Genomic DNA, 24609 nt, shown 5'->3' on the forward strand with positions numbered 1-24609 from the left:
AGAGCAATAGCACAGCGGGTAGGGCGTTTGCCTTGCATGCAGCCAACCCAGGTTCAATTCCCAGCTTCCCAGCATCCCATATGGTCCCCTCGGCACTGTGAGGAGTAATTTTTGAGTGCAGAGCCAGAGTCAGGAATAACCCAGACTAAGGAGAGGCCTTACTAAGAGCGGGGGGAGGGCCGGGAGAACAGGTCTACACTCTGGACAAAGGTGTCAGACACACTCCTCTGCCACCACTGGGAAGGGCGGTGCTGAGGACGCAGTGGACTTGGTGAGTAAAGGCCACCACTTCAGGATTTGGCCTTTCTTTCCCCCTTCCACCTGGGGCTATACCAGGTGAAACTCAAGAACTCAAGGAGTCTGGAGTTGCTCAGGAGTCCACCTGGTTCAGGGGCTGAAGTTGGGACTCGTACCTGCAAACTGTTTTTCTTTGGCTTTTTTTGGCCTGCACCCAGGATGCTCAGGAGTTATTCCTAGCTCTGCATTTAGAAATTAGTCCTGGTGGGCTCAAGGGCCCAAATGGGATGCCCAGAATTGAATCTGGGTTGGCTGTATGTAAGGCAAATGCCGTACTCGACCCCACTGCCTGCAAACTCTGTGCTCCAGAACTCTGAGTTTCAATTTTATGTGTGATCAAACTTGATCCTTCACATGTTGCATTTATTATTTGTTCCTACACATACATGCCTGTCTATATCTACAGTATGTAGTATGTAGGGCAGGGGCAAATGGCCCTAAAGTAGCAATACTTAAAAAAAAAAAAAACTCTAAACCAATACTTCTTTTAAAAAAACCAAACTCAAGAGGTATACCACCCTGCTCCTTTCACCCACCCTAGCTCTGGTTTATCTTGCAGAAGTGCCAGCATTCTTTTAACTGCCCAAATGGGGCACTGGTCAGGGATTTAATTCAGTGCCAGGGCACTTGCCTTTAACGGTGTGAGATGCTATCTGCATGTGAAATCTCTGACATTGCAAAACACAAAACAAAAACCACCAAATTTGGCAATGGTAGACTGGATACTTCGTGGCACACAGTAGACCATGCTACAGTGAAAACAGAGTCCACAGTCAAATGCAGTATGGACAAATGCCACAAATACAACGCTGACTGAAGGGCATATATGGGCATATATGCTGCCATTCCACTTAACAATGGAGCTTCTTCTGGTACTATGACATTTCGACTGCCAATCTGGATGCTGGTTGCATCAGCAGTTATGAGGTGTATACTTCTCTGTGAAGGGCTGTACCTCAAAACAGTGCTACTCAGTGTTAACCGAACAAAGCAAGTTTCACAATATCTTCTTTACCATGAGAAGCTCATACCTATACAGAGTATCAGGCTGAATATATATGGTGGAAGTGTTAACAATGGCTGTGTGGTGGGACTGTAGATACTCGGGACTCACTCATGGACCACCACGTTTTGGTGGTCCCGGGAGGGCCATGTGTGGTCCGTGGGAGGTGGTCTGTGTCAGGCCAGTGCTCCACCCACTGTGCTCTCTGACCTCATTTGTGTGTGTGTGCCGATAACCACGGATCACCAGGCATCACACATGGAAGGCAGACGTTCCAGCTATACCCCCGGGCTCTCCTTTATCAAATTTTTGCTTTTAGCAACACTGAACCAAGAGAAACAGGTATGGGATCAAACCTGGGCTCCTAGCATGCAAAGCACATGCCCAGTCCACTGAGCTCTTTTCCCAGCCCTCTCTAGTTTTCAAAGCCATTTTCCGTAGCACTCATATTCTTTTCATAATTACTTTATTTTTGGCCACACCCAGTGATGCTCAGGAACGTCCCCCAGCTCAATGCTGGTGGGTCCTGGTGCTGCTGGGGACCGAAGGGCAGGGACCTCTGCTCACCAGGCGTCAACTCCATTCCAGCCGCTGAGCGAGTTCGGACCCCCCAGTTTCATTACTTTTAAAAAAGCAAATGGGGGCTGGAGATGTCTACAGCACTGCGGGTAGGGCGTTTGCCTTGTATGCAGCTGACCCCGGGTTCAATTTCCAGCATCCCATATGGTCCCCCGAGCACCACCAGGAGTGATTCCTGAGTGCATGACCAGAAGTAACCCCTGTGCAATGTTGGATGTGACCCAAAAAATGCAAAAAAAAAAAAGCACAACCCTTCCCCCCACACTTCACCACATTTAATTCCATTTTGGGATCATCTTTTTTTTTTTTTTGACGTGCTGGCGACTGAACCCAGGGCCTTAAACAAGTGAGATTCATACCCTCAGCCCTCCTCGTATCTTTAAAAAAAAAATTTAAAACTATAATCTAAAAGACTTTTCTGGCCACACGTGCCAGTGCTCTGGGCTTACTCCTGGCTCTGCATTTAGGGATCACTCCTGAGGGGCTAGGGGTACAATATGGGATACTTGGTTCATGCATCCCACTGCATGCAAGGAAAGTGCCCTACTGGCTATAGAAAGGCCTCTTGAAAGGCAGACTGCCACACACTACATCTTATTCAGTCTGGGGTCTTGGCCTAAGCGCCCTGTGCACCCCATGATTGAGTCTCTGGAACCTGTTGCAGAGGTTCCACAGGTAACAAGGCTACTCGTATAATTCTCATCAACTGAATAGTCCCACGCTGTTCACTTGATCACATCGACTTGTTCGAGCGGGCGACAGTCTCTATTTGTCCCTGTCATGTGCTAGTGTAGCTCAATGGCATCTGCTCGTTCTAGGAACACAAAGAGCCTCAAACCCATCGTTCAGGGAAGGACATTTTTCTGACCAATGGACGCTTGTGGACCAGCTGAATCCCCCGTGGCTGACAGATGTCTCAATCAGACTAAATGGCAAAGCAGCAAGGCTCCATTTTGGAACAAAGGAAATGCTATTAAACACCAGGGGGCGAAAAAAGGGGAGATCACCAGCAAGTAACTCATATTGAAAAAATGAACGATTTCCGCACAAAGCCACAGTTTGCAATGATGGCATTTGTGCTTTCAGCAACAGCCCCTTTGGGGGGCAGCACTTATGGATTTGGAGGATTGGGAGAGTGCAGGACTAAAGGCCCTCCAGGATCTGGTGCACATGCCCCAGAATTTCCTCCCAGCTTTACCTGGGCCCAGACGCCTCACCTCCCCCAGTCTGGCAGACCTGCGTGCTCCCCCACCCCTCCAATCCCATAATGCTCAAGTCTAGAGGCAGAGGCAATATTTTCTGGCCACGAGCTCCTGCTGGCTGCTCAGCAGTCTCTGCACCCAAGCGATGAGTCACACTCGCAGGCCTTATTACTGCACTGAAATATTCTCTCGTCTTACAAAGCTGCTTTGTCTCTTTATAATCCACAGCACGGACTCCAGCGCATTTCAAGGCATTTCCTGAAACTCAACATTCAGCGCTGCAAGCTGGAAACAGATTCAGATCTATTTTGATACATTTATGAGCTAAACCTGGAAACACTTGAATCAGTCCAGTTTGGCTCCTCTCTTTGCCCCATCACCGCGGAGGAGAAACCGAATTAAGATTCAGTCTCGCCATGTGCTCCTGGAACCAGGCTGTAAATGGCTCAAGACCGCAAAATTGCTTTTCCGAACACAGACTCTGAAAAACAGGATATGAACCTTAGCGGTTTAAGGGCGCTGAGAGTACCTCACTAGAGTGGTGATGGAGCCTGTGGGCCTAGTTTCGCAGAGCGGACCAGCAGGCTGCTGCGGCCCACTCACGCTCTGCTCTCCCCCATCCACCTCACCCAATGTTCTTTGGGAAGAGGACAGAGTTCCTCCAAGTTATTTCTGTAAGGCCCTCTGCAGCAGCCTTTTTGAGGTTAAGGGTGCAACCACACTTCTCTCTTGATGGATAACTAAGAGTCTCAAACTTGCCCACTACAAAAAACAATCAAACAACTAAGTAAATTGGGGATGTTAGCCTCTCTGAGAAACTTCACCCTTGGCTACTTTTACTTGAAGATTCTGTCAGTTTAAACCAGTGTATAATCTCTCAACAAAAGCTCATATCCTGTAACACAATCTGGGTTAAGAATGCCTGAGGAGCTTCTTCGAGCAGATAACCCACAGAAATAGGGATGACAGTCTTGTAAGAACAGAACGGGAAAACCATTTCCAGTGTGTGAGGATTAAGAATCCAGGTCTCAGTGCTCAGAGTTCTAGAGACAGTACAGGGGAGAGCATTTGCCTTGCACGCGGCTGACCTGGGTTCTATCCCCTGTACCACATATGGTTCCCCAAGCCTGCCAGGAATAAGCCCGGAGCACGACCAGATGTGGCCCTCAAAACAAAAGCAAAACAAAAGAATACTACTACTGTGGTACCCAGGCCCTCAGGACCTTCATTGCAAGGAGAAAAATCAAGTTCTTCAGCTGATTCTGACACAAGACTAAAGTAGAGGATGGCGTGTGATAATGGATTTCCAAACTATTTTCATTTTGGGACACACCTGGTATTGTTCAGGGCTGACTCTCAGTTCTGCATTCAGGAATCACTTCTGACAGGCTTGGAGGACCACATGGGGCGCCAGGGATGAAACCCAGGTTGGCAGTGTGCAAGACAAATGCCTTACCCACTGTATGATTGCTCAGCCCCTATATGTTATCCTTTTATATCCTTTGTAAAATCATTATTCAGTAAATATTTGAAAGATCAACTCCCCACTGAGCTGCTTCATATGGAGGGACTTTAGCCAGCCTTTCTTCAGGGGGCCACTGCTGCACTGTGGGCAGAACCAGGCGGTACTGTCCAGGAAGCACAGGACAGCAACCATTCCTAAGCCTTACGCACATGCCAGTAGTGGTCCTAGACACTGACAGCTCCCTTCAGGGGCTGGAGATATAGCCCAGCCATCAGGCAGCTTGCACTGCACGTGGCAAATGTAGGTTGAATCCCTGGCACCACATATGGTCCCCTGAGCCCTCCAGGAGTGATTCCTGAGCAGAGATAGGAGTCTCTGAGCACCACTGGGTGTGGTCCTCAAATCAAACTAAACCAAAGAAACAGAAACATACCACATGCCCTTTGACTCCTAAATGCTTTTGGGAGGCCAGTTTAACTCCTGATTAAATTGTTAAGCTGGATTCACATTCACCTTCTTCCCTTTCCATTCACATTGTCTTTTTTCAGAGAGAAAAATGGTCTATCATAAAAATGATTAAAAAAAAATAAATAAAAAAAGCTTTTGGGTCATACCCAGTATCACCAATCTCTGGTGATGCTGAGGGATCACTCCTGGTAGGCTCAGTTGACAGTATGTGGAGTCAGGGACCAAATCTGGGTTGGTAGCACGCACGGCAAGAGTTCTTCTGGCTGTCCCATATCACTCTGGTCCCTCATACTGATTTTTCTGGTCACAGCCTTTTGTGCTCAGATCATGTGATGCCAAGGATTAAACCTGGGTCTCCCAGTTGAACTATCTCTCTAGCCCCCTTGAAGATGATTTTAAAAGAAGCCAGCCCTTCCTTTTTTTTCTTTTACACATACTTGCTCACACACAGAACAATTCAAGCCTCAGATTTCCAGCTTGGCTTGATGTCTTATTGTCACAAACTTAGAGGTCCTATAAGTCTAGAGGGGAATGAAGAGCTTTATCTAAACAACCACAACAGCATGAGGACAGGGAGAGACGGGGTGGGGGAAGAAGCGGAGAGAGGGAGAGAGAGTAGGGGCAGAGGGAAGAGAGTGGAAGACAGAGATGGGGGGAGGGAGAGAGGGAGAGAGAGAGAGAGAGATCCAACACAGGATATCACATAAGAGGAATGGGCTCAATCTCTGAGCTACATTCCCCAGTCCCTATGATAATAAATAATAAATCTTTGATAAAAGTTAATTTTTAAAATTAAATAAGTTTTTTAATAAAAAAAGGCAATTGATTTAGGTATTTTAGGGAATATAAACATTACCATAATTCCACACTTACATTTTAAAGATGACTTTCATTATGTTTCTTTCTGTTAAGAGAACAATGCTATTTAAGGACAAAGAAAAAATATGTTTGACAAACACTTTTTACGGAATAGTTTTATTCTGCCTTAGAATAGAAATCTTGCTTTAGTATTGTAAGGTGCACTGCAGCGTGCCATGCTGCCAGTTACTGGGACACCAAATGCCCTAGTCAGAGACCCAGAAGGCCGGGAAAACGCATGAACTCATATTGTTAGAGCATGTAGAACTGGTATTTACAGTTTTTCTTCTTGAAATAGGCCCGGGACATCCAATGTTCACCATAGCACTTGCTCTGATGTTCAGAATGTCTCAGAAATGTATTTAATATCATGATTTGTGGGTCCTCCAAAAGGTTCTGTTGTTAACATGCAAGCAAACAGTATTAAACAATATTATCTAAACTATGGCTGCCAAGTACTGGACTTTAATAAACCAAATTACAAAACAGTTCCTTGTAGAGCTATACAAAAGATATAAAATTAAAATATCAATCATCTTTAAATATTCCAATTGTCCTACAGTGCAGCTTTCCACATATTTATCACTACTGAACGTTTTAAAGAGAAAGTTAACAAAAAACCAAAATAGATAAAAATATTTAAATCTTTGGATCCCTTTATTCCATGGCCTTCATAAAAACACAAAGTGGCCAGATATTTTTTTTCCACTATAGCTCAAAATATCAAAGATTTACTAGCAATGAACTTGACACTGAGTCATTGGTGGGTCATGGGCCCAGACCAGTGTCATTACAGGTTGTCAAAATATTTTCTAAGATTCTGAAGCCTCTTGAAAGATAATGTAATCAGTAAGTGTCAAAAAAAAAAAAAAAAACTCCAGGCATATCAGGAAGAATAAGTTAGTTGAAGTTTCAATGTCTTAAAAGAAAAAAAAAAAGGAAAGGGTAGTTACTTCTTTGAAAATACAGTAAAGTACATTTTTATCTGTAATTATTTACATTTATATACTGAAAGAATCCATTATTTGGACAACTCCTGTGATATGCCATTTGCTATAAAGTGAGGTTCTTACAAGCATGGATAGTTTATCCTTTTTTAGATAATGGAAGAATTTATCAAATTTTCACATATGTTCTGAACATTAAAAATGAAATAAAATAAAAATCTTAAGCCTGGAGAGTTATGGAAAAAAAAAAAAGACCCACCCCCATCTCTGCTTCTCAACACATCAAGTTCTGCAAGGACACAGTATGTTTGCTGACTTTAAAATGTTTATTCTTTAAAAAATTAGTTGCTTTTTATACAGCTATACAAAGTTCTTAATGTTTCTTTGGCAATGGAATATAATGGAATTTTACAACTATATAAAAAAGTTACCTTTGCCTAAGAAACAGTATTTACTGTGTGTACATAGTGGACTGACAAAATTTTCTACCATCCAGCACCCTAAAGGACGAAATAAGCTACCTCAAAAGGGATATTACAGAATTTCCAAAAAAGAAAGACAGTCACGCGCACACGCCCGCACACAGACACGCACACAACCCTTCTGTGGCTCAAAACACAGTATCACGGCCCGAGCTGCAGGCAAGTTGCAGTAATTGCCAAATACAATTTAGTGATAAGAAAAATCCTTTCAGTAATGAAAAAATACTCAAAAATCCCACTGAAGTACTGCTTTAGTTTAACTATACATAAGAAATTACTTAACCTTCTGCTATTCCAAATATATTTAATGCTCATTTTTTTTAAAGATGAGCTCCCCCGCCCCACCCCCAAAAGTAACTGCTTCATATCTTTGAAATTAAGCAGAAAAACAAACAAACAAAAAACCCAGTGCTGGTGACAAATAGACAGCAATTCACTTCTTCAATTCACTTCTTCCTTCTTCACAAAGACTGAAACCAATTCTCAAGACCATGAAGAGCTATTCACCTATTTTCAAAGACTTGTTTGTAGACTATGCAGCAACTTTGTTGTCTTTCTAAAAAGGAAAAAAAAAAGAAAGCTCATGTTTTAAAACTTTGGCTTATCACTGCTAATTTGCTTTATTTTTCATTTATTACCTCTACATATTTACTTTTACTTTCACGTACAAATCGATTATATCTATTTCCAGGAAACCATTTTGATAAGTTCATCGTCTATTCTTGCCACACTTCCCAGCTAGTAGAGACTAAAGAAGTGGTGTAGGGGCTATTTTTGTTTGTTTTGTTTTGGGGCCACACCCAAAGGAGTTCAGGGATCATTCCGGGTACAGTGGGACTTGAACCTAGGTCTGGAGTGTGCAAGGGAAGAGCCTTACCAGCGGTACACTCTCTATGGCTCCAGTTTGTTTTGTTTCTGGCCACACCTGGCATTGCTCAGGGCTTAGTTCTGGCTCTGTGCTCGGGGATCACTCCTTGTGGTACCGGGGAACGATATATGGTGCCAGGGACTGAGCTAGGGTCAGCCACATGCAAGGCAAGTGCCTGAAACCTTGTACTATCTCTCTCGACTCTAATAATCTTTTAAATATATAGGTCACTCTTTGTAATGCTCGAGCTGGCCTTGATATCTTTATCAAAGGTAACATTGAAATACATAGTAAAAATTTCTCCAAAATTTTATGCTGGGACAGTGCACTGATTTAGAAATTTAAAACACTAGCTGACCTTCTCCTTGCTGCTCCACCACCCCATCCCAGATGAGGCTCACCTATGACTTTTATGAAGAGAAGGCTGAGACCCTCCCGACCGGATGGGTTCCAGCAGCCTCCACACTTAAACTGTGCCACAGTAAGGGCCCATACCACAGCTCCTGCCTACTCAACAAATTACAAGCATCCTTATAGTTATTCTTCCTGTCATTTTCTGAGGACAGGCATAAGACAGAGAGTAATCTCCAGTAATTAATCCTTCAGTATCTTCTGGGGACTGTGTGTGTGGGGGGGTTAACTACAAAGACTCACCCCCCAGTACAGTAAGAACACTAGGAAACGAATGGGGAAAGCACGTAGACACCCACCAAACTCAATGAGTGAAAACAGTTATACTGAAGATATACACACCACCAGTAAGTCCTCAGTGTCTTAACTGAGACTATGAGGATGGTCAATGAGTCAAAGAAATGTTGGCACAGGCAGTCAACAAAGCACAAGAAAATATGAGTCAAAATTTTAAAAAGAACTACTACAGTTGGAAATAACTGAAATTAACATAATAGGTGTTATTTTAAAAAAGTTATTTTAAAAATAGAAGCTCTGGGGCTGGAGCAATAGCACAGCGGGTAGGGCGTTTGCCTTGCACGCGGCCGACCCCGGTTCAATTCCCGGCATCCCATATGGTCCCCTGAGCACCTCCAGGGGTAATTTCTGAGTGCAAAGCCAGGAGTAACCCCTGTACATCGCCGGGTGTGACCCAAAAAGAAAAAAAAAAGAAGCTCTGAACAGAATAACAGAAGCTGAGCAAAAAGATCAAAGAGGTCCAAGATGAGGAGAAAACTGGTAGGAAACAGAAGGTAGAAGACGGTCTGAATAGAAATGAACAGCATAACAGAGAACTATAGAATGATTTCAAGAAGATCAATATAAGAATCATCAGAGTCCCTAAAGAACAGGAAGGCAAATGTAATGAAGAAACATTAAACAAATCATCGATAAGAAATTCCCAGAGTTGGGGATTACTGGCACCAAGAGACAAGATCCTGAAGGATCCCGTGGAAACAACCCAATTAGGAAAACTCCAAATATGTTATACTCAAAACAACAAAATCCAAAGACAGGGAGAGAATATCGAAGGCAACAAAATCAGAAAAGGATCTGATAGATTGTGTTTCTGATATACACAAAGGAAAGCCCATAATGTACAGCAGATCAGATGAGACTTTATGAGCCAGAAAGAATATGGCAGGATATAGTATAAAAACTCAATGAAAAAAAAAAATCTCATCAAGAATACTCTATCCAGCTAGATAATCATTCAGTTTTGAAGAACTATAGAGCTTCATGGGCAGTCAACAGCTTAGGGAATCAGTAGCTTTGAAACCAGTTTTCCAAGAAGCGTTAAAAGAGCTCCTTTAAGGAACAGGAGAAACTTCCCATCATGTGGCATTGAGCACAAGCACTCACTAATGGTGCATATGATTATCCTCTAGCAGATTAAGAAAGGTTAAAAACATATAGGAAATGAATCATCATGGACTCCTACTATTTATTTTCTGGTAATTCTACTTGCCATCCATTCCTTTAAGTTTTACTGGACCAAGAAAAATGAAATAAACTTGTTATATGCTGGGCCAGAGAGAAAGTACAATGGGTGGGGCACCTGCCTTGCACTTGGCTGACCTGACCCAGGTTTGATCCCTTATGGTCCCCGAACTCGCCAGGAGTAATTCCTGAGTGCAGAGTCAGAAGTAACCCCCAGCACTGCCGAGTATGGCCCCCCTCAACAATTTGTTATAGTCCTGCAATGGGAGCAGGCTGGGGGGAGGGGAGCAGAAGGAATCTGGGGACAAGGTGGGATTGGTGTTGGTGTTGTATGCCTGAAACAATTATTATGAGTAACTTTGTAGATTTCAGTGTCTCAGTATACATTGGGGGAGGGAGGAGTAAGTTACTAATAGTATTTTTTTAAAAAAGAAAGTTAACTTAAAAAAAAAAAATCAAACCTAAATGAACCAGAGGCCACTGCTGGCACTAATGCAGGTATGTAAGCTCAGACCCAGCTCGCTCTACAATCTGGTGACTGGGGCCCCGGGGCACACCCAGAGGGGTTTGGGAGACCTTGTGTGCTGCAGAGAGAGCTCTGGGCCTCTCACAAAGCATGTGATTTACCATTTGAGCTATTTCCCCAAATTTAAGAGGGTAGTTTTTTTGGAGGGGGCACACTGTGGCTAGGGATCCTCTCTGAGAGGTGCTGAGGAACTAGGTGGCACTGGGAACTGCACCCAGGTCTCCCACAACACAAATCATGTGTGCCTCATTTCTCAACTCCCAGTTCCAAGGATATACATTTATACTGGAAATGCTCTGAACACCAGAGCTGGCTGGGAAGTTTGAAACAAGTAAATAGGGAGGGTTGGCTTGAAGCTCCCAGTGTATAACAGTGTAGCCAAAACAAAAAACCACAAAGGAAGCAGAGAGAAAGCAGGGGAAAGCGCCAAGAAGCCCCTGGCTTTCCAGCCCAAACCATGGCCCAGGCACAGATCAGCCAGGTGCTTTGATTTCCCTCAGGAAATCTCTCTTGCACACTTCCTCACAGACATTCACTCAAACTGTCAGAGGCACAAGCATTTTCTCCTTTGTAAACAGTTGTGAACACAAAACCAAACAACTGATACAATGCTATGAAATCAAAAATACATATGCATGGTGTAAGCTGGTGCAGAAAGAGCTGAATATGACGCTGGCCTCCACTGGAGTCAATCTTCACATATCCCCATTGCACTTTATAACCTCTCACGTAAGATCAGTTCAAATCTGTGTGCGTGCGCTCCTACCAGGTACAAAGATTATGAGACAAGTGCTCTAACTCTGGTCCCTGATACTCAACGTCTCTGGAAGACAATCTGTCTCCCCTCTGGTGGATCAACCTCCTCAGCTGCAGCAGATGTAAAATAAAAAGAATTCAGCCACCCAGTCCAAGAGAGTGGTCAAGGACAAACAACACAAGTACAAGAAAACCTCTCAGGGGCTGGAGAGATAGCACAGCGGTCAGGGCGTTTGCCTTGCATGTGGCCGACCTGGGTTCGATTCCTGGCATCCCATATGGTCCCCTGAGCACTGCCAGGAGTAATTCCTGAGTGCAGAGCCAGGAGTAACCCCTGTGTATCGCCGGGTGTGACCCAAAAAAGCAAAAACAACAAAACAACAACAACAATAACAAAAGAAAATCTCTCAGATCCTCAGTGACCAGGAGAAAGGGGCTTAGTGGTAGCATTCTTTTTGGTTTTTGGGTAACACCTGGCTGCGCTCAGGGGTAACTTCTGGCGGTTTGGGGGGGACCATGCATGTCCACAGAAACACCAGGGTTTATGCATGTTGTCTTGAAAGACACAAGCTCATCTTTTCTCATAGTTGAGCAGTACCCCATGAAGTGCTTATATGTGTGTACATAAAATTTTTTTTTTTTAGGTAGATGTCTGTAAGGCCCAAAGTAGTCTTCAACAAGGTACTATCAGAGGGTCTTGGACACAGGCTGTACAGCTGAAAACGCCACAAGTGAGGCAGAGACCAGGGTATGTGAATACAAATCAGTGGATCATCATGAGCGCTGGTGGGGACATCTCAAGAAAATGCATGTGATGTGGAAATTGGCCACTGTTTGGGGCATGTTTTAGAAAGAGTAAAAATAGCCTATGTGAACTCTAGGAAGATGCCAGAGACAAGATGATGATAATGAGGCCACCGTGAGGAAGGTAAAAGTAAACAGAACACAGGACACAAAGCAAGTGGAAACAAAGGAATGAACCTGAAAGCATACATGTTCTAAGCAGAAAATCTGAGTAGAAGCTACAGATTTTGGTACCTACTAGCTCGCAAAAACGGTGTGGGGGAGAGAAAGGGATATGGGGGTGGGGTGGGGGGGAGGAAGAGTGAGGCAGCAACTCTAGAGAGAAACCTGAGCACAAATGTCTGCAAGAAGTTACAAACTAACACCCCAAGCAGAAGGAATGAGTAGAAATGTCCTGAGACAGGACTAGGTCTGAAGCTAAACAAGGGCAAAAAGACACATAAATCAGCAGAGTAAACACAGAAAAGGGCAGTCCCACTGGGAAAAGGGCCAGAGCCAGGACTAGACTTTTGACCTGGAGAAGCAGACAGACCATAAAGTGCTGTATGGAGAAAAATCTGTTGTCTTAAACAGATGAGGGGAAGGGTGGGGAGGGGAGAAGAGGGGAGAAAGAAGAGATGGGGGAGGGGGAGGGACTGGGACAGGGAAAGGGAGGAAGGGGCACTCAACCAGTTAAGCATACACTTTGCATGCAGAAGGTCTGGTTCAATCCCCTGTATGAGATGGTCCCTGAGTACTGCCAGGAGTGAATACACCCCACTCCACACACACTCCCATTCCCTAAAACAAACTCAAGGGGGCCAGAGACCCATCCTCCTATATGAGATGGTCCCCGAGTACTGCCAGGAGTGACCCCCCCCCATCCCCTAAAACAAACTCAAGGGAGCCAGAGAGATAGTACAGAATCTAGCGAGTGTGCTTTGTACATGGCTGACCTGGGTTGGATCCCCGAGAATTATGAAATGAACTCAAAACAAGCCACACACACACACACGCACGCATGCACGCACGCACACACACACTAACAATTAATCGAGAAAAAGATCCTAAGTTGAATCATTAGTGTTAAATAACGCACATAAGGGCGAATATTTGCAAAAGGTTTACAATTACAGAGCAGTAACAGTGAAAAGCAATGAAATATTCTGAAGTTTCTCAAACATCCTCTTGCACCAGGACGCATTTTTGTAAGTTAGAAGTCCTGCAGCTGCCCAAGGGTCTGCTATGGCCGAAGGGCCTGAGCTAATAACATGAGGCTAATATTTTCCTTTTCTGGCTTGTTTCTGGGTTAGTAGGCAGTTCTTCAGGAAGAATTCAGGCGCGTCCACATATAAAGCATGCACTCCAGACCTACCTCCTAGCCCATTAAAGACTAAACTGTGTGTGTGTGTGGGGGGGGGGGGGGGCGGGGGGAGGAGAGTAAGGGGAGTGGAAGAAGAGGGCCATGTCCAGTGGTGCTCAAGGACTATGTGATGGGGGGAGACTGAAGCAGGAATCAAAGCTGGATCAGAGTGTGCAATGCTGAACTATTGCTTACTGCGGCTAACTTATGTTTTAGTGACTTTGACTATGACAACACAATACCAAAGGAATGAAAATGCATGGGCCCCCAAGCCAAAAGTCTCTAATTTTCACTCTTTAAGAGGGATCTCAGCCAACTTTACACATTAATTTATAAGGCGGAGGTACTATTCACAACACGATACGGATTTAAGGTGTATGGATCATCTCTCCCCCCATCAATGGCAACAATGGGAAGCTTTAAATACTGGGCAATGCTCCTCCTGCCTGCAGGTGTTTCTGGAACTGCTAGACGTGGTCCAAAAGCCAAAATAAAATAAAACAAAAACCCAGAAATAAACCAGACTGAACAATAGTACAACACAACTATAGGTACAACACAACTATAGAATTTCCTAGTAGTGGGGCTAGAGTGATAGTACAGCGGGTAGGGCGTTTGCTTTGCACACGGGTGACCCTGGTTCAATTCCCAGCATCCCATATGGTCCCTGAGCACCGCCAGGATTAATTCCTGAGTGCAGAGCCAGGAGTAACCCCTGTGCATCACCGGGTGTGACCCAAAAAGCACCCGATGCACACGGAACATTTTCCAAAACAGACCATGTGCTAGGACACAAAACATACCTCAACAGAATCAGGAAGATAGAAATAGTATCAGCCATCTTCTCAGACCATGATGCACTGAGGATAGAAGTGAATCACACACAGACACGGAAAACCAAATCAAACACCTGGAAGTTAAACAACTCTATGCTGAACAACGAGTGGGTCAGGAATGAAGTCAAGGATGAAATCAAAAGATACTTGGAAACAAATGAGAATGAAGACATGAGCTACCAGAACCTATGGGATGCAGCGAAAGCCATATTAAGGGGAAAATTTATAGCTCTGCAAGCATATCTTAGGTCTCTAGAAACGATGCACATAAACAACTTGACCTCACAGCTCAAGACCTTAGAAAAGGATCAACAGAAAGAGCCTAAATCAGGCAGAAGGAAAGAGATCATAAAACTTAAGAGCAGAAATCAATGACATGGAAACCAAAGAAACAATCCGAAAGATCAATGAAACCAAGAGCTGGTTCTTCAAGAAAATAAACAAGATAGATAAACCACTAGCAACACTCACAAAGAAACAGAGAGAGAACCCTAATAAATTGAATCAGAAATGAGAAGGGGGATATCACAACAGAAACCAAAGAAATCCAAAAGATCATCAGAGACTACTTTAAAAGTCTGTATGCCACGAAACAAGAGAACCTAGAAGAAATGGACAAATTCCTGGACTCCTATAATCTCCCAAAGCTGAATCAAGAAGATCTGGAGTATCTGAATAGACCTATTAACATCAATGAAATAACTGCAATCAAAAGTCTTCCCAAAAACAAAAGCCCGGGCCCAGATGGATTCACTAGCGAATTTTTTCAAACATTTAAAGAGGACCTGCTGCCAGTCCTTCTCAAGCTTTTCCGGGAAATTGAGAAAAACGGAAACTCTCCCAAACAGTTTCTATGAAGCCCATATCTCCCTAATACCAAAAGGAAACAAAGACACCACGAGAAAAGAAAACTACAGGCCTATATCCCTGATGAACACGGATGCGAATATTCTCAACAAAATACTAGCAAATAGAATTCAACTACTCATCAAAAAGATCATACACCATGACCAAGTAGGATTCATCCCAGGGATGCAAGGCTGGTTCAACACTCGGAAATCAATCAACATAATCCACCATATCAACAAAAGAAAAGATAAAAAGCATATGATCATATCAATAAATGCAGAGAAAGCATTTGACAAGATCCAGCACCCATTTATGATGAAAACCCTAGCTAAAATGGGGATAGAGGGGACATTCCTCAATATAGTTAAAGCCATCTACCACAAGCCTACAGCAAGCATCGTCCTCAATGGCGAGAAGCTGAGAGCCTTCCCTCTAAGATCAGGGACGAGACAAGGATGTCCACTCTCTCCACTGCTGTTCAATATAGTACTGGAGGTACTTGCAATAGCGATTAGGCAAGAAAAAGATATTAGGGGCATCCAGGTAGGAAAGGAAGAAATCAAGCTCTCACTATTCGCAGATGATATGATACTATACCTAGAGAATCCTAAAACCTCTACCAAGAAACTTCTAGAAACAATAGGAAGTTTACTATAGGCTTGTATAGTAAAGTGGCAGGCTATAAAATCAATACCCAAAAGTCCATGGCTTTCCTATATGCAAATAGTGAAAGAGAAGAGAGTGACATGAAGAAAACAATCCCATTCACAATTGTGCCCCAGAAAATCAAGTACCTAGGAATCACCTTAACTAAGGAAGTAAAGGACCTGTACAAAGAAAACTACAAAACGCTACTTCAGGAAATAAAAGAGGACACGAGGAAATGGAAAAATATCCCCTGTACATGGATCAGGAGAATTAACATTACATTGTCAAAATGGCAATACTTCCCAAAGCACTGTACAAATTCAACGCAATCCCTATTAGGATACCCATGACATTCTTCAAAGAAGTGGAGCAAACACTCCTGAAATTTATATGGAACAATAAGCCCCCACAAATAGCTAAAGCAATTCTTGGGAAAAAGAAAATGGGAGGAATCAACCTCCCAAACTTCAAACTCTACTACAAGTAATAATTAAAACATCATGGTACTGGAACAAAGGCAGAGCTGTAGACCAATGGAACAGGGTTGAATATACTGACATCTCCCCCCAAGCATACGAGCATCTAATCTTTGATAAGGGGACAAGAAAAGTGAAGTGGAGCAGGGAAAGCCTCTTTAACAAATTATGCTGGCAAAACTGGATGGCTACATGCAAAAAAATGGGCTCAGATCTCTGCCTAACTCCATGTACAGAAGTAAGATCTAAGTGGATTAAAGACCTCAACATCAGACCGGAATCTATAAGGTACATTGAGGAAAAAGTTGGCAAAACCCTTCATGACATAGAAGCTAATGGTGTCTTCAAAGATATCACACCGCTGGCCAAGCAAGTGAAAATAGAGATAGACAAATGGGACTATCTTAAACTAAGAAGCTTCTGCACCTCAAAAGAAACAGTGACCAAAATACAAAGACAGTCTACAGAATGGGAAAGGATATTCGCCAACTACACATCTGATAAGGGGTTAATTTCAAGGATATACAAAGTACTGGTTCAACTCCACAAAAAGAAAACATACAATCCCATCAAAAGATGGGGAGATGAAATGAATAGAAACTTTCACAAAGAAGAAATCCGAATGGCTAAAAGGCCATGAGAAAATGTTCCACATCATTAATCATCAGGGAGATGCAGATCAAAACCACAATGAGATATCACTTCACACCACAGAGACTGGCCCATATCCACAAGAACAAAAGCAACTGGTGCTGGCGAGGATGTGGTGAGAAAGGGACACTCCTTCACTGCTGTTGGGAATGCCGACTGGTTCAGCCCTTTTGGAAAACAGTATGGTTGATTCTCAAAAAATTAGAAATTGAGCTCCCATTTGATCCAGCAATACCACTCCTGGGAATATATCCCAGAGAGGCAAAAAAGTATAGTCAAAGTGACATCTGCAATTGCCTGTTTATTGCAGCACTCTTTACAATAGCCAGAATCTGGAAAAAACCTGAGTGCCTGAGAACAGATGATTGGTTAAAGAAACTTTGGTACATTTACACAATGGAGTACTATGTAGCTGTTAGAAAAGATCAAGTCACGAAATTCACATACAAGTGGTACTACATGGAAAATATCATGTTAAGCGAAATGACTCAGAAAGAAAGGGACAGACATAGAAAGATTGCATTCATCTGGGGAACATAAAGTAACAAAATAGGAAACTAACACCCAAGAATGGCTGAGATTAGTACCAGGAATTCTACTCCATGACTTGGAGGCCAACCACACATACTAGGGAAAAGGGAGCTCAGATAAAGAGGGGAACACCAAATAAAGGTGTTGGGAGGACCCTCCCAGTATGGGAGAAGCATGCTGAAAGTAGACTACAGACCAAACATGATTGCTACTCAATGTTTCTTTTGCAAACCACAACACCCAAAAGGAGAGAGAGAACTGAGGAGAATGCCCTGTCACAGAGGCAGAGTGGGATGGAGGGGATGGGGGGGTGGGAGGGATACCGGGATGCATGGTGGTGGGAAGTGGGCAACGGTGGAGGGATGGGTGTTTGATCATTGTGTAATTGAAACCCAAGAACAAAAATGTGTAAGTCTGCAACTGTACCTCATGATGTCTCAATATTAAAAAAATTTCTTTAATAAAAAAAAAAAAGCAAAAAGAATTTTCTAGCAGTTTCCAAACATCAACATGATGTAAAGTAAGAAAACATGGGAAAAACACTAACTTAGGAACAAACTAAGTTTAAGACTCAGCATTATTGTTAACTAGCTATGTGACCCTGGACAAGTTATTAATGTTTTTATACTTATTTCCTAACTTAAAAAATGCCGATAAGAATCCACTTAGAGTGAGGTTTAAGTGAGTCAGCATGTGAAAAAAAAAAAAAAGAAAATGTTGACTACACCAAAAAATATATGTAAATGTTAGTTGCTACTTAAAGCATAAGCTTATGTTCCATTCTGGATTTTGGTCTTTCTAGAATCTCTTGGTACTAAAGCATACCTTGTATTATGAAATAAAAATGGTAACAATCCTTTGATTTTTAAATTTTTTAAAAAAAATTTTGGGTGTCACACCTAGCATTATTCAGGGATTACTCCTGGATCTGTATTTAGGGGACTTTATGGGGTGCTCAGGATCGAGCCCAGGTTGGCGACATTCAAGTGCCATACTTTCGGAACTATAACTCCAGTTCCATATACAGTTATTTAAAACATAAACTGTCTTTAGGGGACGGTGCGATAAAAGTGCTCGCCTTACTATACACAGCTGACCCTGGTTCAATCCCTGGAATTAGGAGTAAGCCCTGAGCAATAGTCAAGTGTGGCACCCCTCACTCCATCTCCACAAAGAAACAGAAAGTCTTTAGTGATGCCCTATGCCTCCAACAAAAAAATCAAATGATGTTAAAAGAACAGACAATTCCCGAATAACCGTCAGTGAGTCTCTTATAGCATTTTTTGTGAAATTTTATCAGTTCATAACATCTAAAACCGTATCACTGGGTCTGAAAGATAGTAAGCCTTGAGCACAGCTGGGTGTGGCCCAACCTTCCCAAAAGGGATAAAGTACTGGGAGGAGGCAGGCTATGGCTCAGTAGTAAAGTACATGATTTTCTTGCATGAGATCTGGGCCTGATTCTGGCACCAAGCCTCCTGCCCTAAATGTCTTAAAACTGTATGCCAAGACCAAAGCACTATCGTACTTACCCGATATTCAAAATCTGCAAATTCCCTGCCGCCACGACCTCCTCTGAATCCCCCACGATACCCCCGAGGGGTGGTGAAGGTACCACCTCTGCCACCACCACGTCCTCGACCACCACGGAAACCAAGACCTCCTCTGCCTCTGTAACCTCCACGGCCACGGTTTGGACGAAGTGGGATTCCGAACGTTTCTGCATTCAATCTTCTTTCTTCAGCCCAGGTTGGTCTTCTTTCTCTATTTTAAGGACAAATAATATTTTGCAGATCAGGCTTTAAAGAACACAAGGGCTAATTCTCAAGGCTAAGAAATTCTTAAGACTCAACCAAGCATGTTTTCTAAGTGACTACAATCTGTCCATGACAGTGTATTAATAAAATAGGTCTGAGGAGATACCCCAAAGGGCTGGAGTGCACACTCTGCATGCCAGAGCCCACCTGGGCTCATTCCTGGCACGGCATCATTCCCACGACCACTGGGCTGGGATTAGCCTCAGCACTGCTGGGTACAGCGTCCTCCAATCAAAATTCTGTTCAAAGTTTAATGTGACAATATGATTGATACTGGGTTCTTATCAATATTGTGAAGGGTTCAGATATAACAGAACTGGCTCCACTCAGCTTCCACGGAAGAGAAAGCAACGTGGAAAGGAAACCGCCCTAGGAAGCTGGAGACAAAGAGTGTGTCTCTGAATTCTCACTAGGCTCCCAATACAATTTCTAGACCAGAAGCCTGAAGCTAGTGTTTGAACTGCTGTCCTAACACAGAGATGACTGCAGGGCTCACGTTCACTCTAGGTCCTGTTTGTTCGCGTCTTTATTTTGAGCCTCCCAAGCACTGATGAGGAGTGAAGTTGGGGCCTCTGGCTGTAAAACATATGCTCCAGCCCTTCAAGCTCTCTCCCTCAACCCCTCATTCATTTCTCTGCAGGAGGGCTGGGTCTGATCCCATAGTGGCATGTGCCCTCAAACCTGACAGTGCCACCAAACCAAACCAAACCAAACCAAACCAAACCAGAGTAGTAATAATACATAAATGCCACCAGATGGCACCAAAAAACAGTCAGGCAAGGGAAGTTTCAATTGGTCAGCAGAAACTGAATGGTTGATTTGTTACCTTGGGTACTTTAAAATAACTTGACAATTTTCTAGTCCAACAAATATTATAACAAATTACAGTACGGGCAAACCTCAAAGTAACCTTAGTACTTTTGATCTAGGGTTCATATGAATACGATTGTTCAGGGGTAAATGGTCTTATTTAAATGTTAGCGCTTTTAAGCAGTTTAAGAAAAAAATATTGTCCTTTTTGGGGCTAAAGAGATATAGTAGTATAGTATGTAGGGTGCTTGTCTTGTACCTTGAGTACTGTTGAGTATGATCCCCAAATAAACAACAACCAAAAAGAAGAAAAAAACCAATCCTCCCCCTCAAAAGAATTTATGATTTCGTCTTCTTTTTTTTTTTTTTGGCTTTCTGGGTCACACCTGGCAATGCACAGGTGTTACTTCTGGCTCATGTACTCAGAAACTAACTTTCTCCTGAACTCTCCAATTTTCTAACCTACTTTAGGCCATTTTCTTGGATCTTCATTTCTCTACAGCTTTTGATTTTTCCAAGAGCCTTTAACTCCATATGATCTCAAAACTAACTTGTTTTAGTCTCTTCCCACCCCCCACTCCCTTTCCCCCACCCCTTCCTTTCTTTGTGGCAACAGATCGGCAATGCTCAGTGGTTGTTCCTGGTTCTACACTCAGGAATTACTCCTGGCAGTGCTTGGGGGACTATATGGGATGCCGCGGACGGAACTTGGGTCAATCACATGCAAGGCAAAGGTCCTACCCATTGTACTATTGCTCTGGCCCCTAGTCACTTTGAAATGTGACTGAATCCTTAAAAGTATAAACCTATTTTATCTTCAAGGAGTTAATATTTAGAGTAAAAATAATTTTTTTGAAAAATAAAATTATGGAAATTGTAGTAAAATTGTTGTTCATTATTCATTATATTTTGTTATTATTTTTGTTGTTTTCCATTATTCATTTGTATTCATTAATCTTCATAAACGTACAAACTATTTTCATACTTTAACATCCCAAGCAGCTTCAGTGACTGTACCTGTTATCATCACAGGAAATATTATCGAAGAAGGATTTAGTTTTGTCGTAATAGCAGTTGGGCCCAAGCGGATCTTCTTCATCAGCATTGCCTTCACTGTTTTGGGTATCAACTCCTGAATCTCCTTTATCTTCACCATTTACAGGCTTCTCTTGCTTCTCAAGTTTATCTTCTAATGAAAAATAATCACAAGTCAAGACTTGGACTAAACAGGATCAATTCCCAAACCAACGTTATTTCCTGAGTACGAAAATGAAAACCCACCTTTCAATTTCAGTTTATTATGAAACTCTCTGTCGATTTCTTCCTTGTTAAACTGCGCGTTAGCACTTTCAAAGTCAAAGTCTTTCTCAAATTTCATTGGACCATCTCGTCGAATACCAAACCTTCCCCTGCCGCCTCGATGACCCCCACGTCCTCTTCTTGGTGCTGAAGGAGCACCTGGAACTATGTTTTAAAAAATAAATAAATAAAATGAAGATTTATGAATACAAAATCAAGTCATGTTACTACTTTTCTCCTTTTAAACACCAACAAGAAAACTTTAGTACTTATTCAGTGTCAGGTACTGAACCCAGAATCCTATATATGCAAACTATACACTCCACCACTGAGCGACATCCTCTGCCCCTGTATTTTGTTGGTCACACCCATTTCTGTGTTTGGGGCGTCCCCCAGCAGTGCAGGGCCATGCAGTGGCAGGGACTGAACCTGGGACCTCTACATTCGAAGCATGCCAACTGTTCACCCCATCCGCCCCCAGCCCTGCTGCCCATGGCTTTGCCTTTGCATTTTAATTTTTTTTTTAAATTTCCTTATCCCGATAAGAGAAGGAACACATGGAGGGTGCGGGATCCCGGAGGAAAAGAAAAAAGAAAAAACAGGTTCCAAAAAGGGCCGAGAGCACCGGCAAGTTCCAGATGGAGTAGGCGCCGCATCCCGCCTCCCCCAGATGGAACCCTGGTGACCAGAAGCCTCTACAAACACAGCTCGAGTATGCGGGAACGAGGACTTTTTCTCAAATCTGCCGGACTACACCTCCCAGGTAACCTCTGATCCCGGAAGTCACGCCCACAGCCCGCCCCCCAGCGCCATCTTTGAAACGTTCAGAATAAGAGAAGGAACACATGGAGGGTGCGGGATCCCGGAGGAAAAGAAAAAAGAAAAAACAGGTTCCAAAAAGAGCCGAGAGCACCGGCAAGTTCCAGATGGAGTAGGCGCCGCATCCCGCCTCCCCCAGATGGAACCCTGGTGACCAGAAGCCTCTACAAACACAGCTCGAGTATGCGGGAACGAGGACTTTTTCTCAAAACCGCGCGGCCGCGCGACATCTCTCTATATACAAAGTGATCAATGAGAAGTAAACCACCCAATCTTTCTCCCTGAAAATCAGAGTTAAGTTTGGAGCATGGCCACAGCCCCAGAAACACAAGGACTTAATGCAGAAACCAGCAGCTTAGAGCAGAAAAGTGAACGGACGATGAGTTAACCCAGGCCATCATTTCTGCCCAGAGGGGAAAAGGGTGTTGCCCCATTCGCCCTCTCTTCTCTGGAAAGAAGGATGGCGGCTGCATGGGAGCCTTGTGGACAGCAGGTATGAGCCGGGGGTGTGGGGGCGACTAAAACCTCATGGGAAGGGGGGCGTTCCGGTCCGTCCTTCACGCCCTACCGAGGTCACCAGTTGCCCCCCACGAGCGGCTCTCCAGCACGGCCACAGCCCCAGAAGCACAAGGGCTTAATGCAGAACCCAGCAGCTTGGAGCAGAAAAGTGAAAGGACTATGCGTTAATCCAGGCAATCATTTCTGCCCAGAGGGGAAAGGGTGTTGCCCCATTCGCCCTCTCCTCTCTGGAAAGAAAGATGGCGGCCACATGGGAGCCTTGTGGACAGCAGGTATGAGCCGGGAGTGTGGGGGCGACTAAAACCTCATGGGAAGGGGGGCGTTCTGGTCCGTCCTTCACGCCCTACCGAGGTCACCAGTTGCCCCCCACGAGCGGCTCTCCAGCACAGCCACGGCCCCAGAAGCACAAGGACTTAATGCAGAACCCAGCAGCTTGGAGCAGAAAAGTGAACGGACTATGCATTGATCCAGGCCATCAAGTCTGCCGGAGGGAAAAGGGTGTTGCCCCATTCGCCCTCTCCTCTCTGGAAAGAAAGATGGCGGCCACATGGGAGCCTTGTGGACAGCAGGTATGAGCCGGGAGTGTGGGGGCGACTAAAACCTCATGGGAAGGGGGGCGTTCCGGTCCGTCCTTCACGCCCTACCGAGGTCACCAGTTGCCCCCCACGAGCGGCTCTCCAGCACGGCCACAGCCCCAGAAGCACAAGGGCTTAATGCAGAACCCAGCAGCTTGGAGCAGAAAAGTGAACGGACTATGCATTGATCCAGGCCATCAAGTCTGCCAGAGGGGAAAGGGTGTTGCCCCATTCGCCCTCTCCTCTCTGGAAAGAAAGATGGCGGCCACATGGGAGCCTTGTGGACAGCAGGTATGAGCCGGGAGTGTGGGGGCGACTAAAACCTCATGGGAAGGGGGGCGTTTCGGTCCGCCCTTCACGCCCTACCGAGGCCACCAGTTGCCCCCACGAGCGGCTCTCCAGCACGGCCACAGCCCCAGAAGCACAACGACCTAATGCAGAACCCAGCAGCTTGGAGCAGAAAAGTGAAAGGACTATGCGTTAATCCAGGCAATCATTTCTGCCCAGAGGGGAAAGGGTGTTGCTCCCTTCCGCCCTCCTCCCTCTGGAAAGAAAGATGGCGGCCACATGGGAGCCTTGTGGACAGCAGGTATGAGCCGGGGGTGTGGGGGCGACTAAAACCTCATGGGAAGGGGGGGCGTTCTGGTCCATCCTTCACGCCCTACCGAGGTCACCAGTTGCCCCCCACGAGCGGCTCTCCAGCACAGCCACGGCCCCAGAAGCACAAGGACTTAATGCAGAACCCAGCAGCTTGGAGCAGAAAAGTGAACGGACTCTGCATTGATCCAGGCCATCAAGTCTGCCGGAGGGGAAAGGGTGTTGCCCCATTCGCCCTCTCCTCTCTGGAAAGAAAGATGGCGGCCACATGGGAGCCTTGTGGACAGCAGGTATGAGCCGGGAGTGTGGGGGCGACTAAAACCTCATGGGAAGGGGGGCATTTCGGTCCGCCCTTCACGCCCTACCGAGGCCACCGGTTGCCCCCCGCAAGCGGCTCTCCAGCACGGCCAGGACTCCAGAACACAGAAACCAATTTCTTAACTATCTGACTTTCAGTAGAAATACTTCCAGGGTCAATAGGTAAAAGAGCAGAAATCCAAAACCAACATTTAATTCTTGAACCCAGCCGTAGAAAGCAAATCACTTCACAATGCTTTTTCAGCATGTCTGATTTGGGGGGGGGGGGGGGTAAACTCTAAATAATAGTGGTGAATCTTTTATTGAAACAATGAATCTAATCAAAGCAGATAGAGTGTTAACTAGAATTCATCTGCTTCACAGGGACGGGGAGGGGT

General features: G+C 44.4%; 1 protein-coding gene across 5 annotated transcripts in view; it reads right to left on the reverse strand.

The window, feature by feature from the left end:
- Positions 1 to 5797: 5797 nt before the first annotated feature.
- LSM14A (LSM14A mRNA processing body assembly factor) overlaps positions 5798 to 24609 on the reverse strand; it is a 70200-nt gene continuing 51388 nt past the window's right edge. For all 5 annotated transcript variants that reach the window (XM_056136317.1, XM_056136316.1, XM_056136319.1 and 2 more), the window contains 4 exons: positions 21387 to 21569; positions 21123 to 21294; positions 19011 to 19242; positions 5798 to 7857 (listed from right to left, as the gene is read on the reverse strand). In XM_056136317.1, the coding sequence (XP_055992292.1) occupies positions 7834 to 7857; positions 19011 to 19242; positions 21123 to 21294; positions 21387 to 21569 (611 nt within the window). In that variant the 3' untranslated portion in view covers positions 5798 to 7833. The remainder of the gene's footprint in view (positions 7858 to 19010; positions 19243 to 21122; positions 21295 to 21386; positions 21570 to 24609) is intronic.

Source organism: Sorex fumeus, unplaced genomic scaffold (genome assembly GCF_029834395.1).
Source record: "Sorex fumeus unplaced genomic scaffold, SorFum_2.1 ptg000122l, whole genome shotgun sequence".
Classification (NCBI taxonomy): Eukaryota; Metazoa; Chordata; class Mammalia; order Eulipotyphla; family Soricidae; genus Sorex; species Sorex fumeus.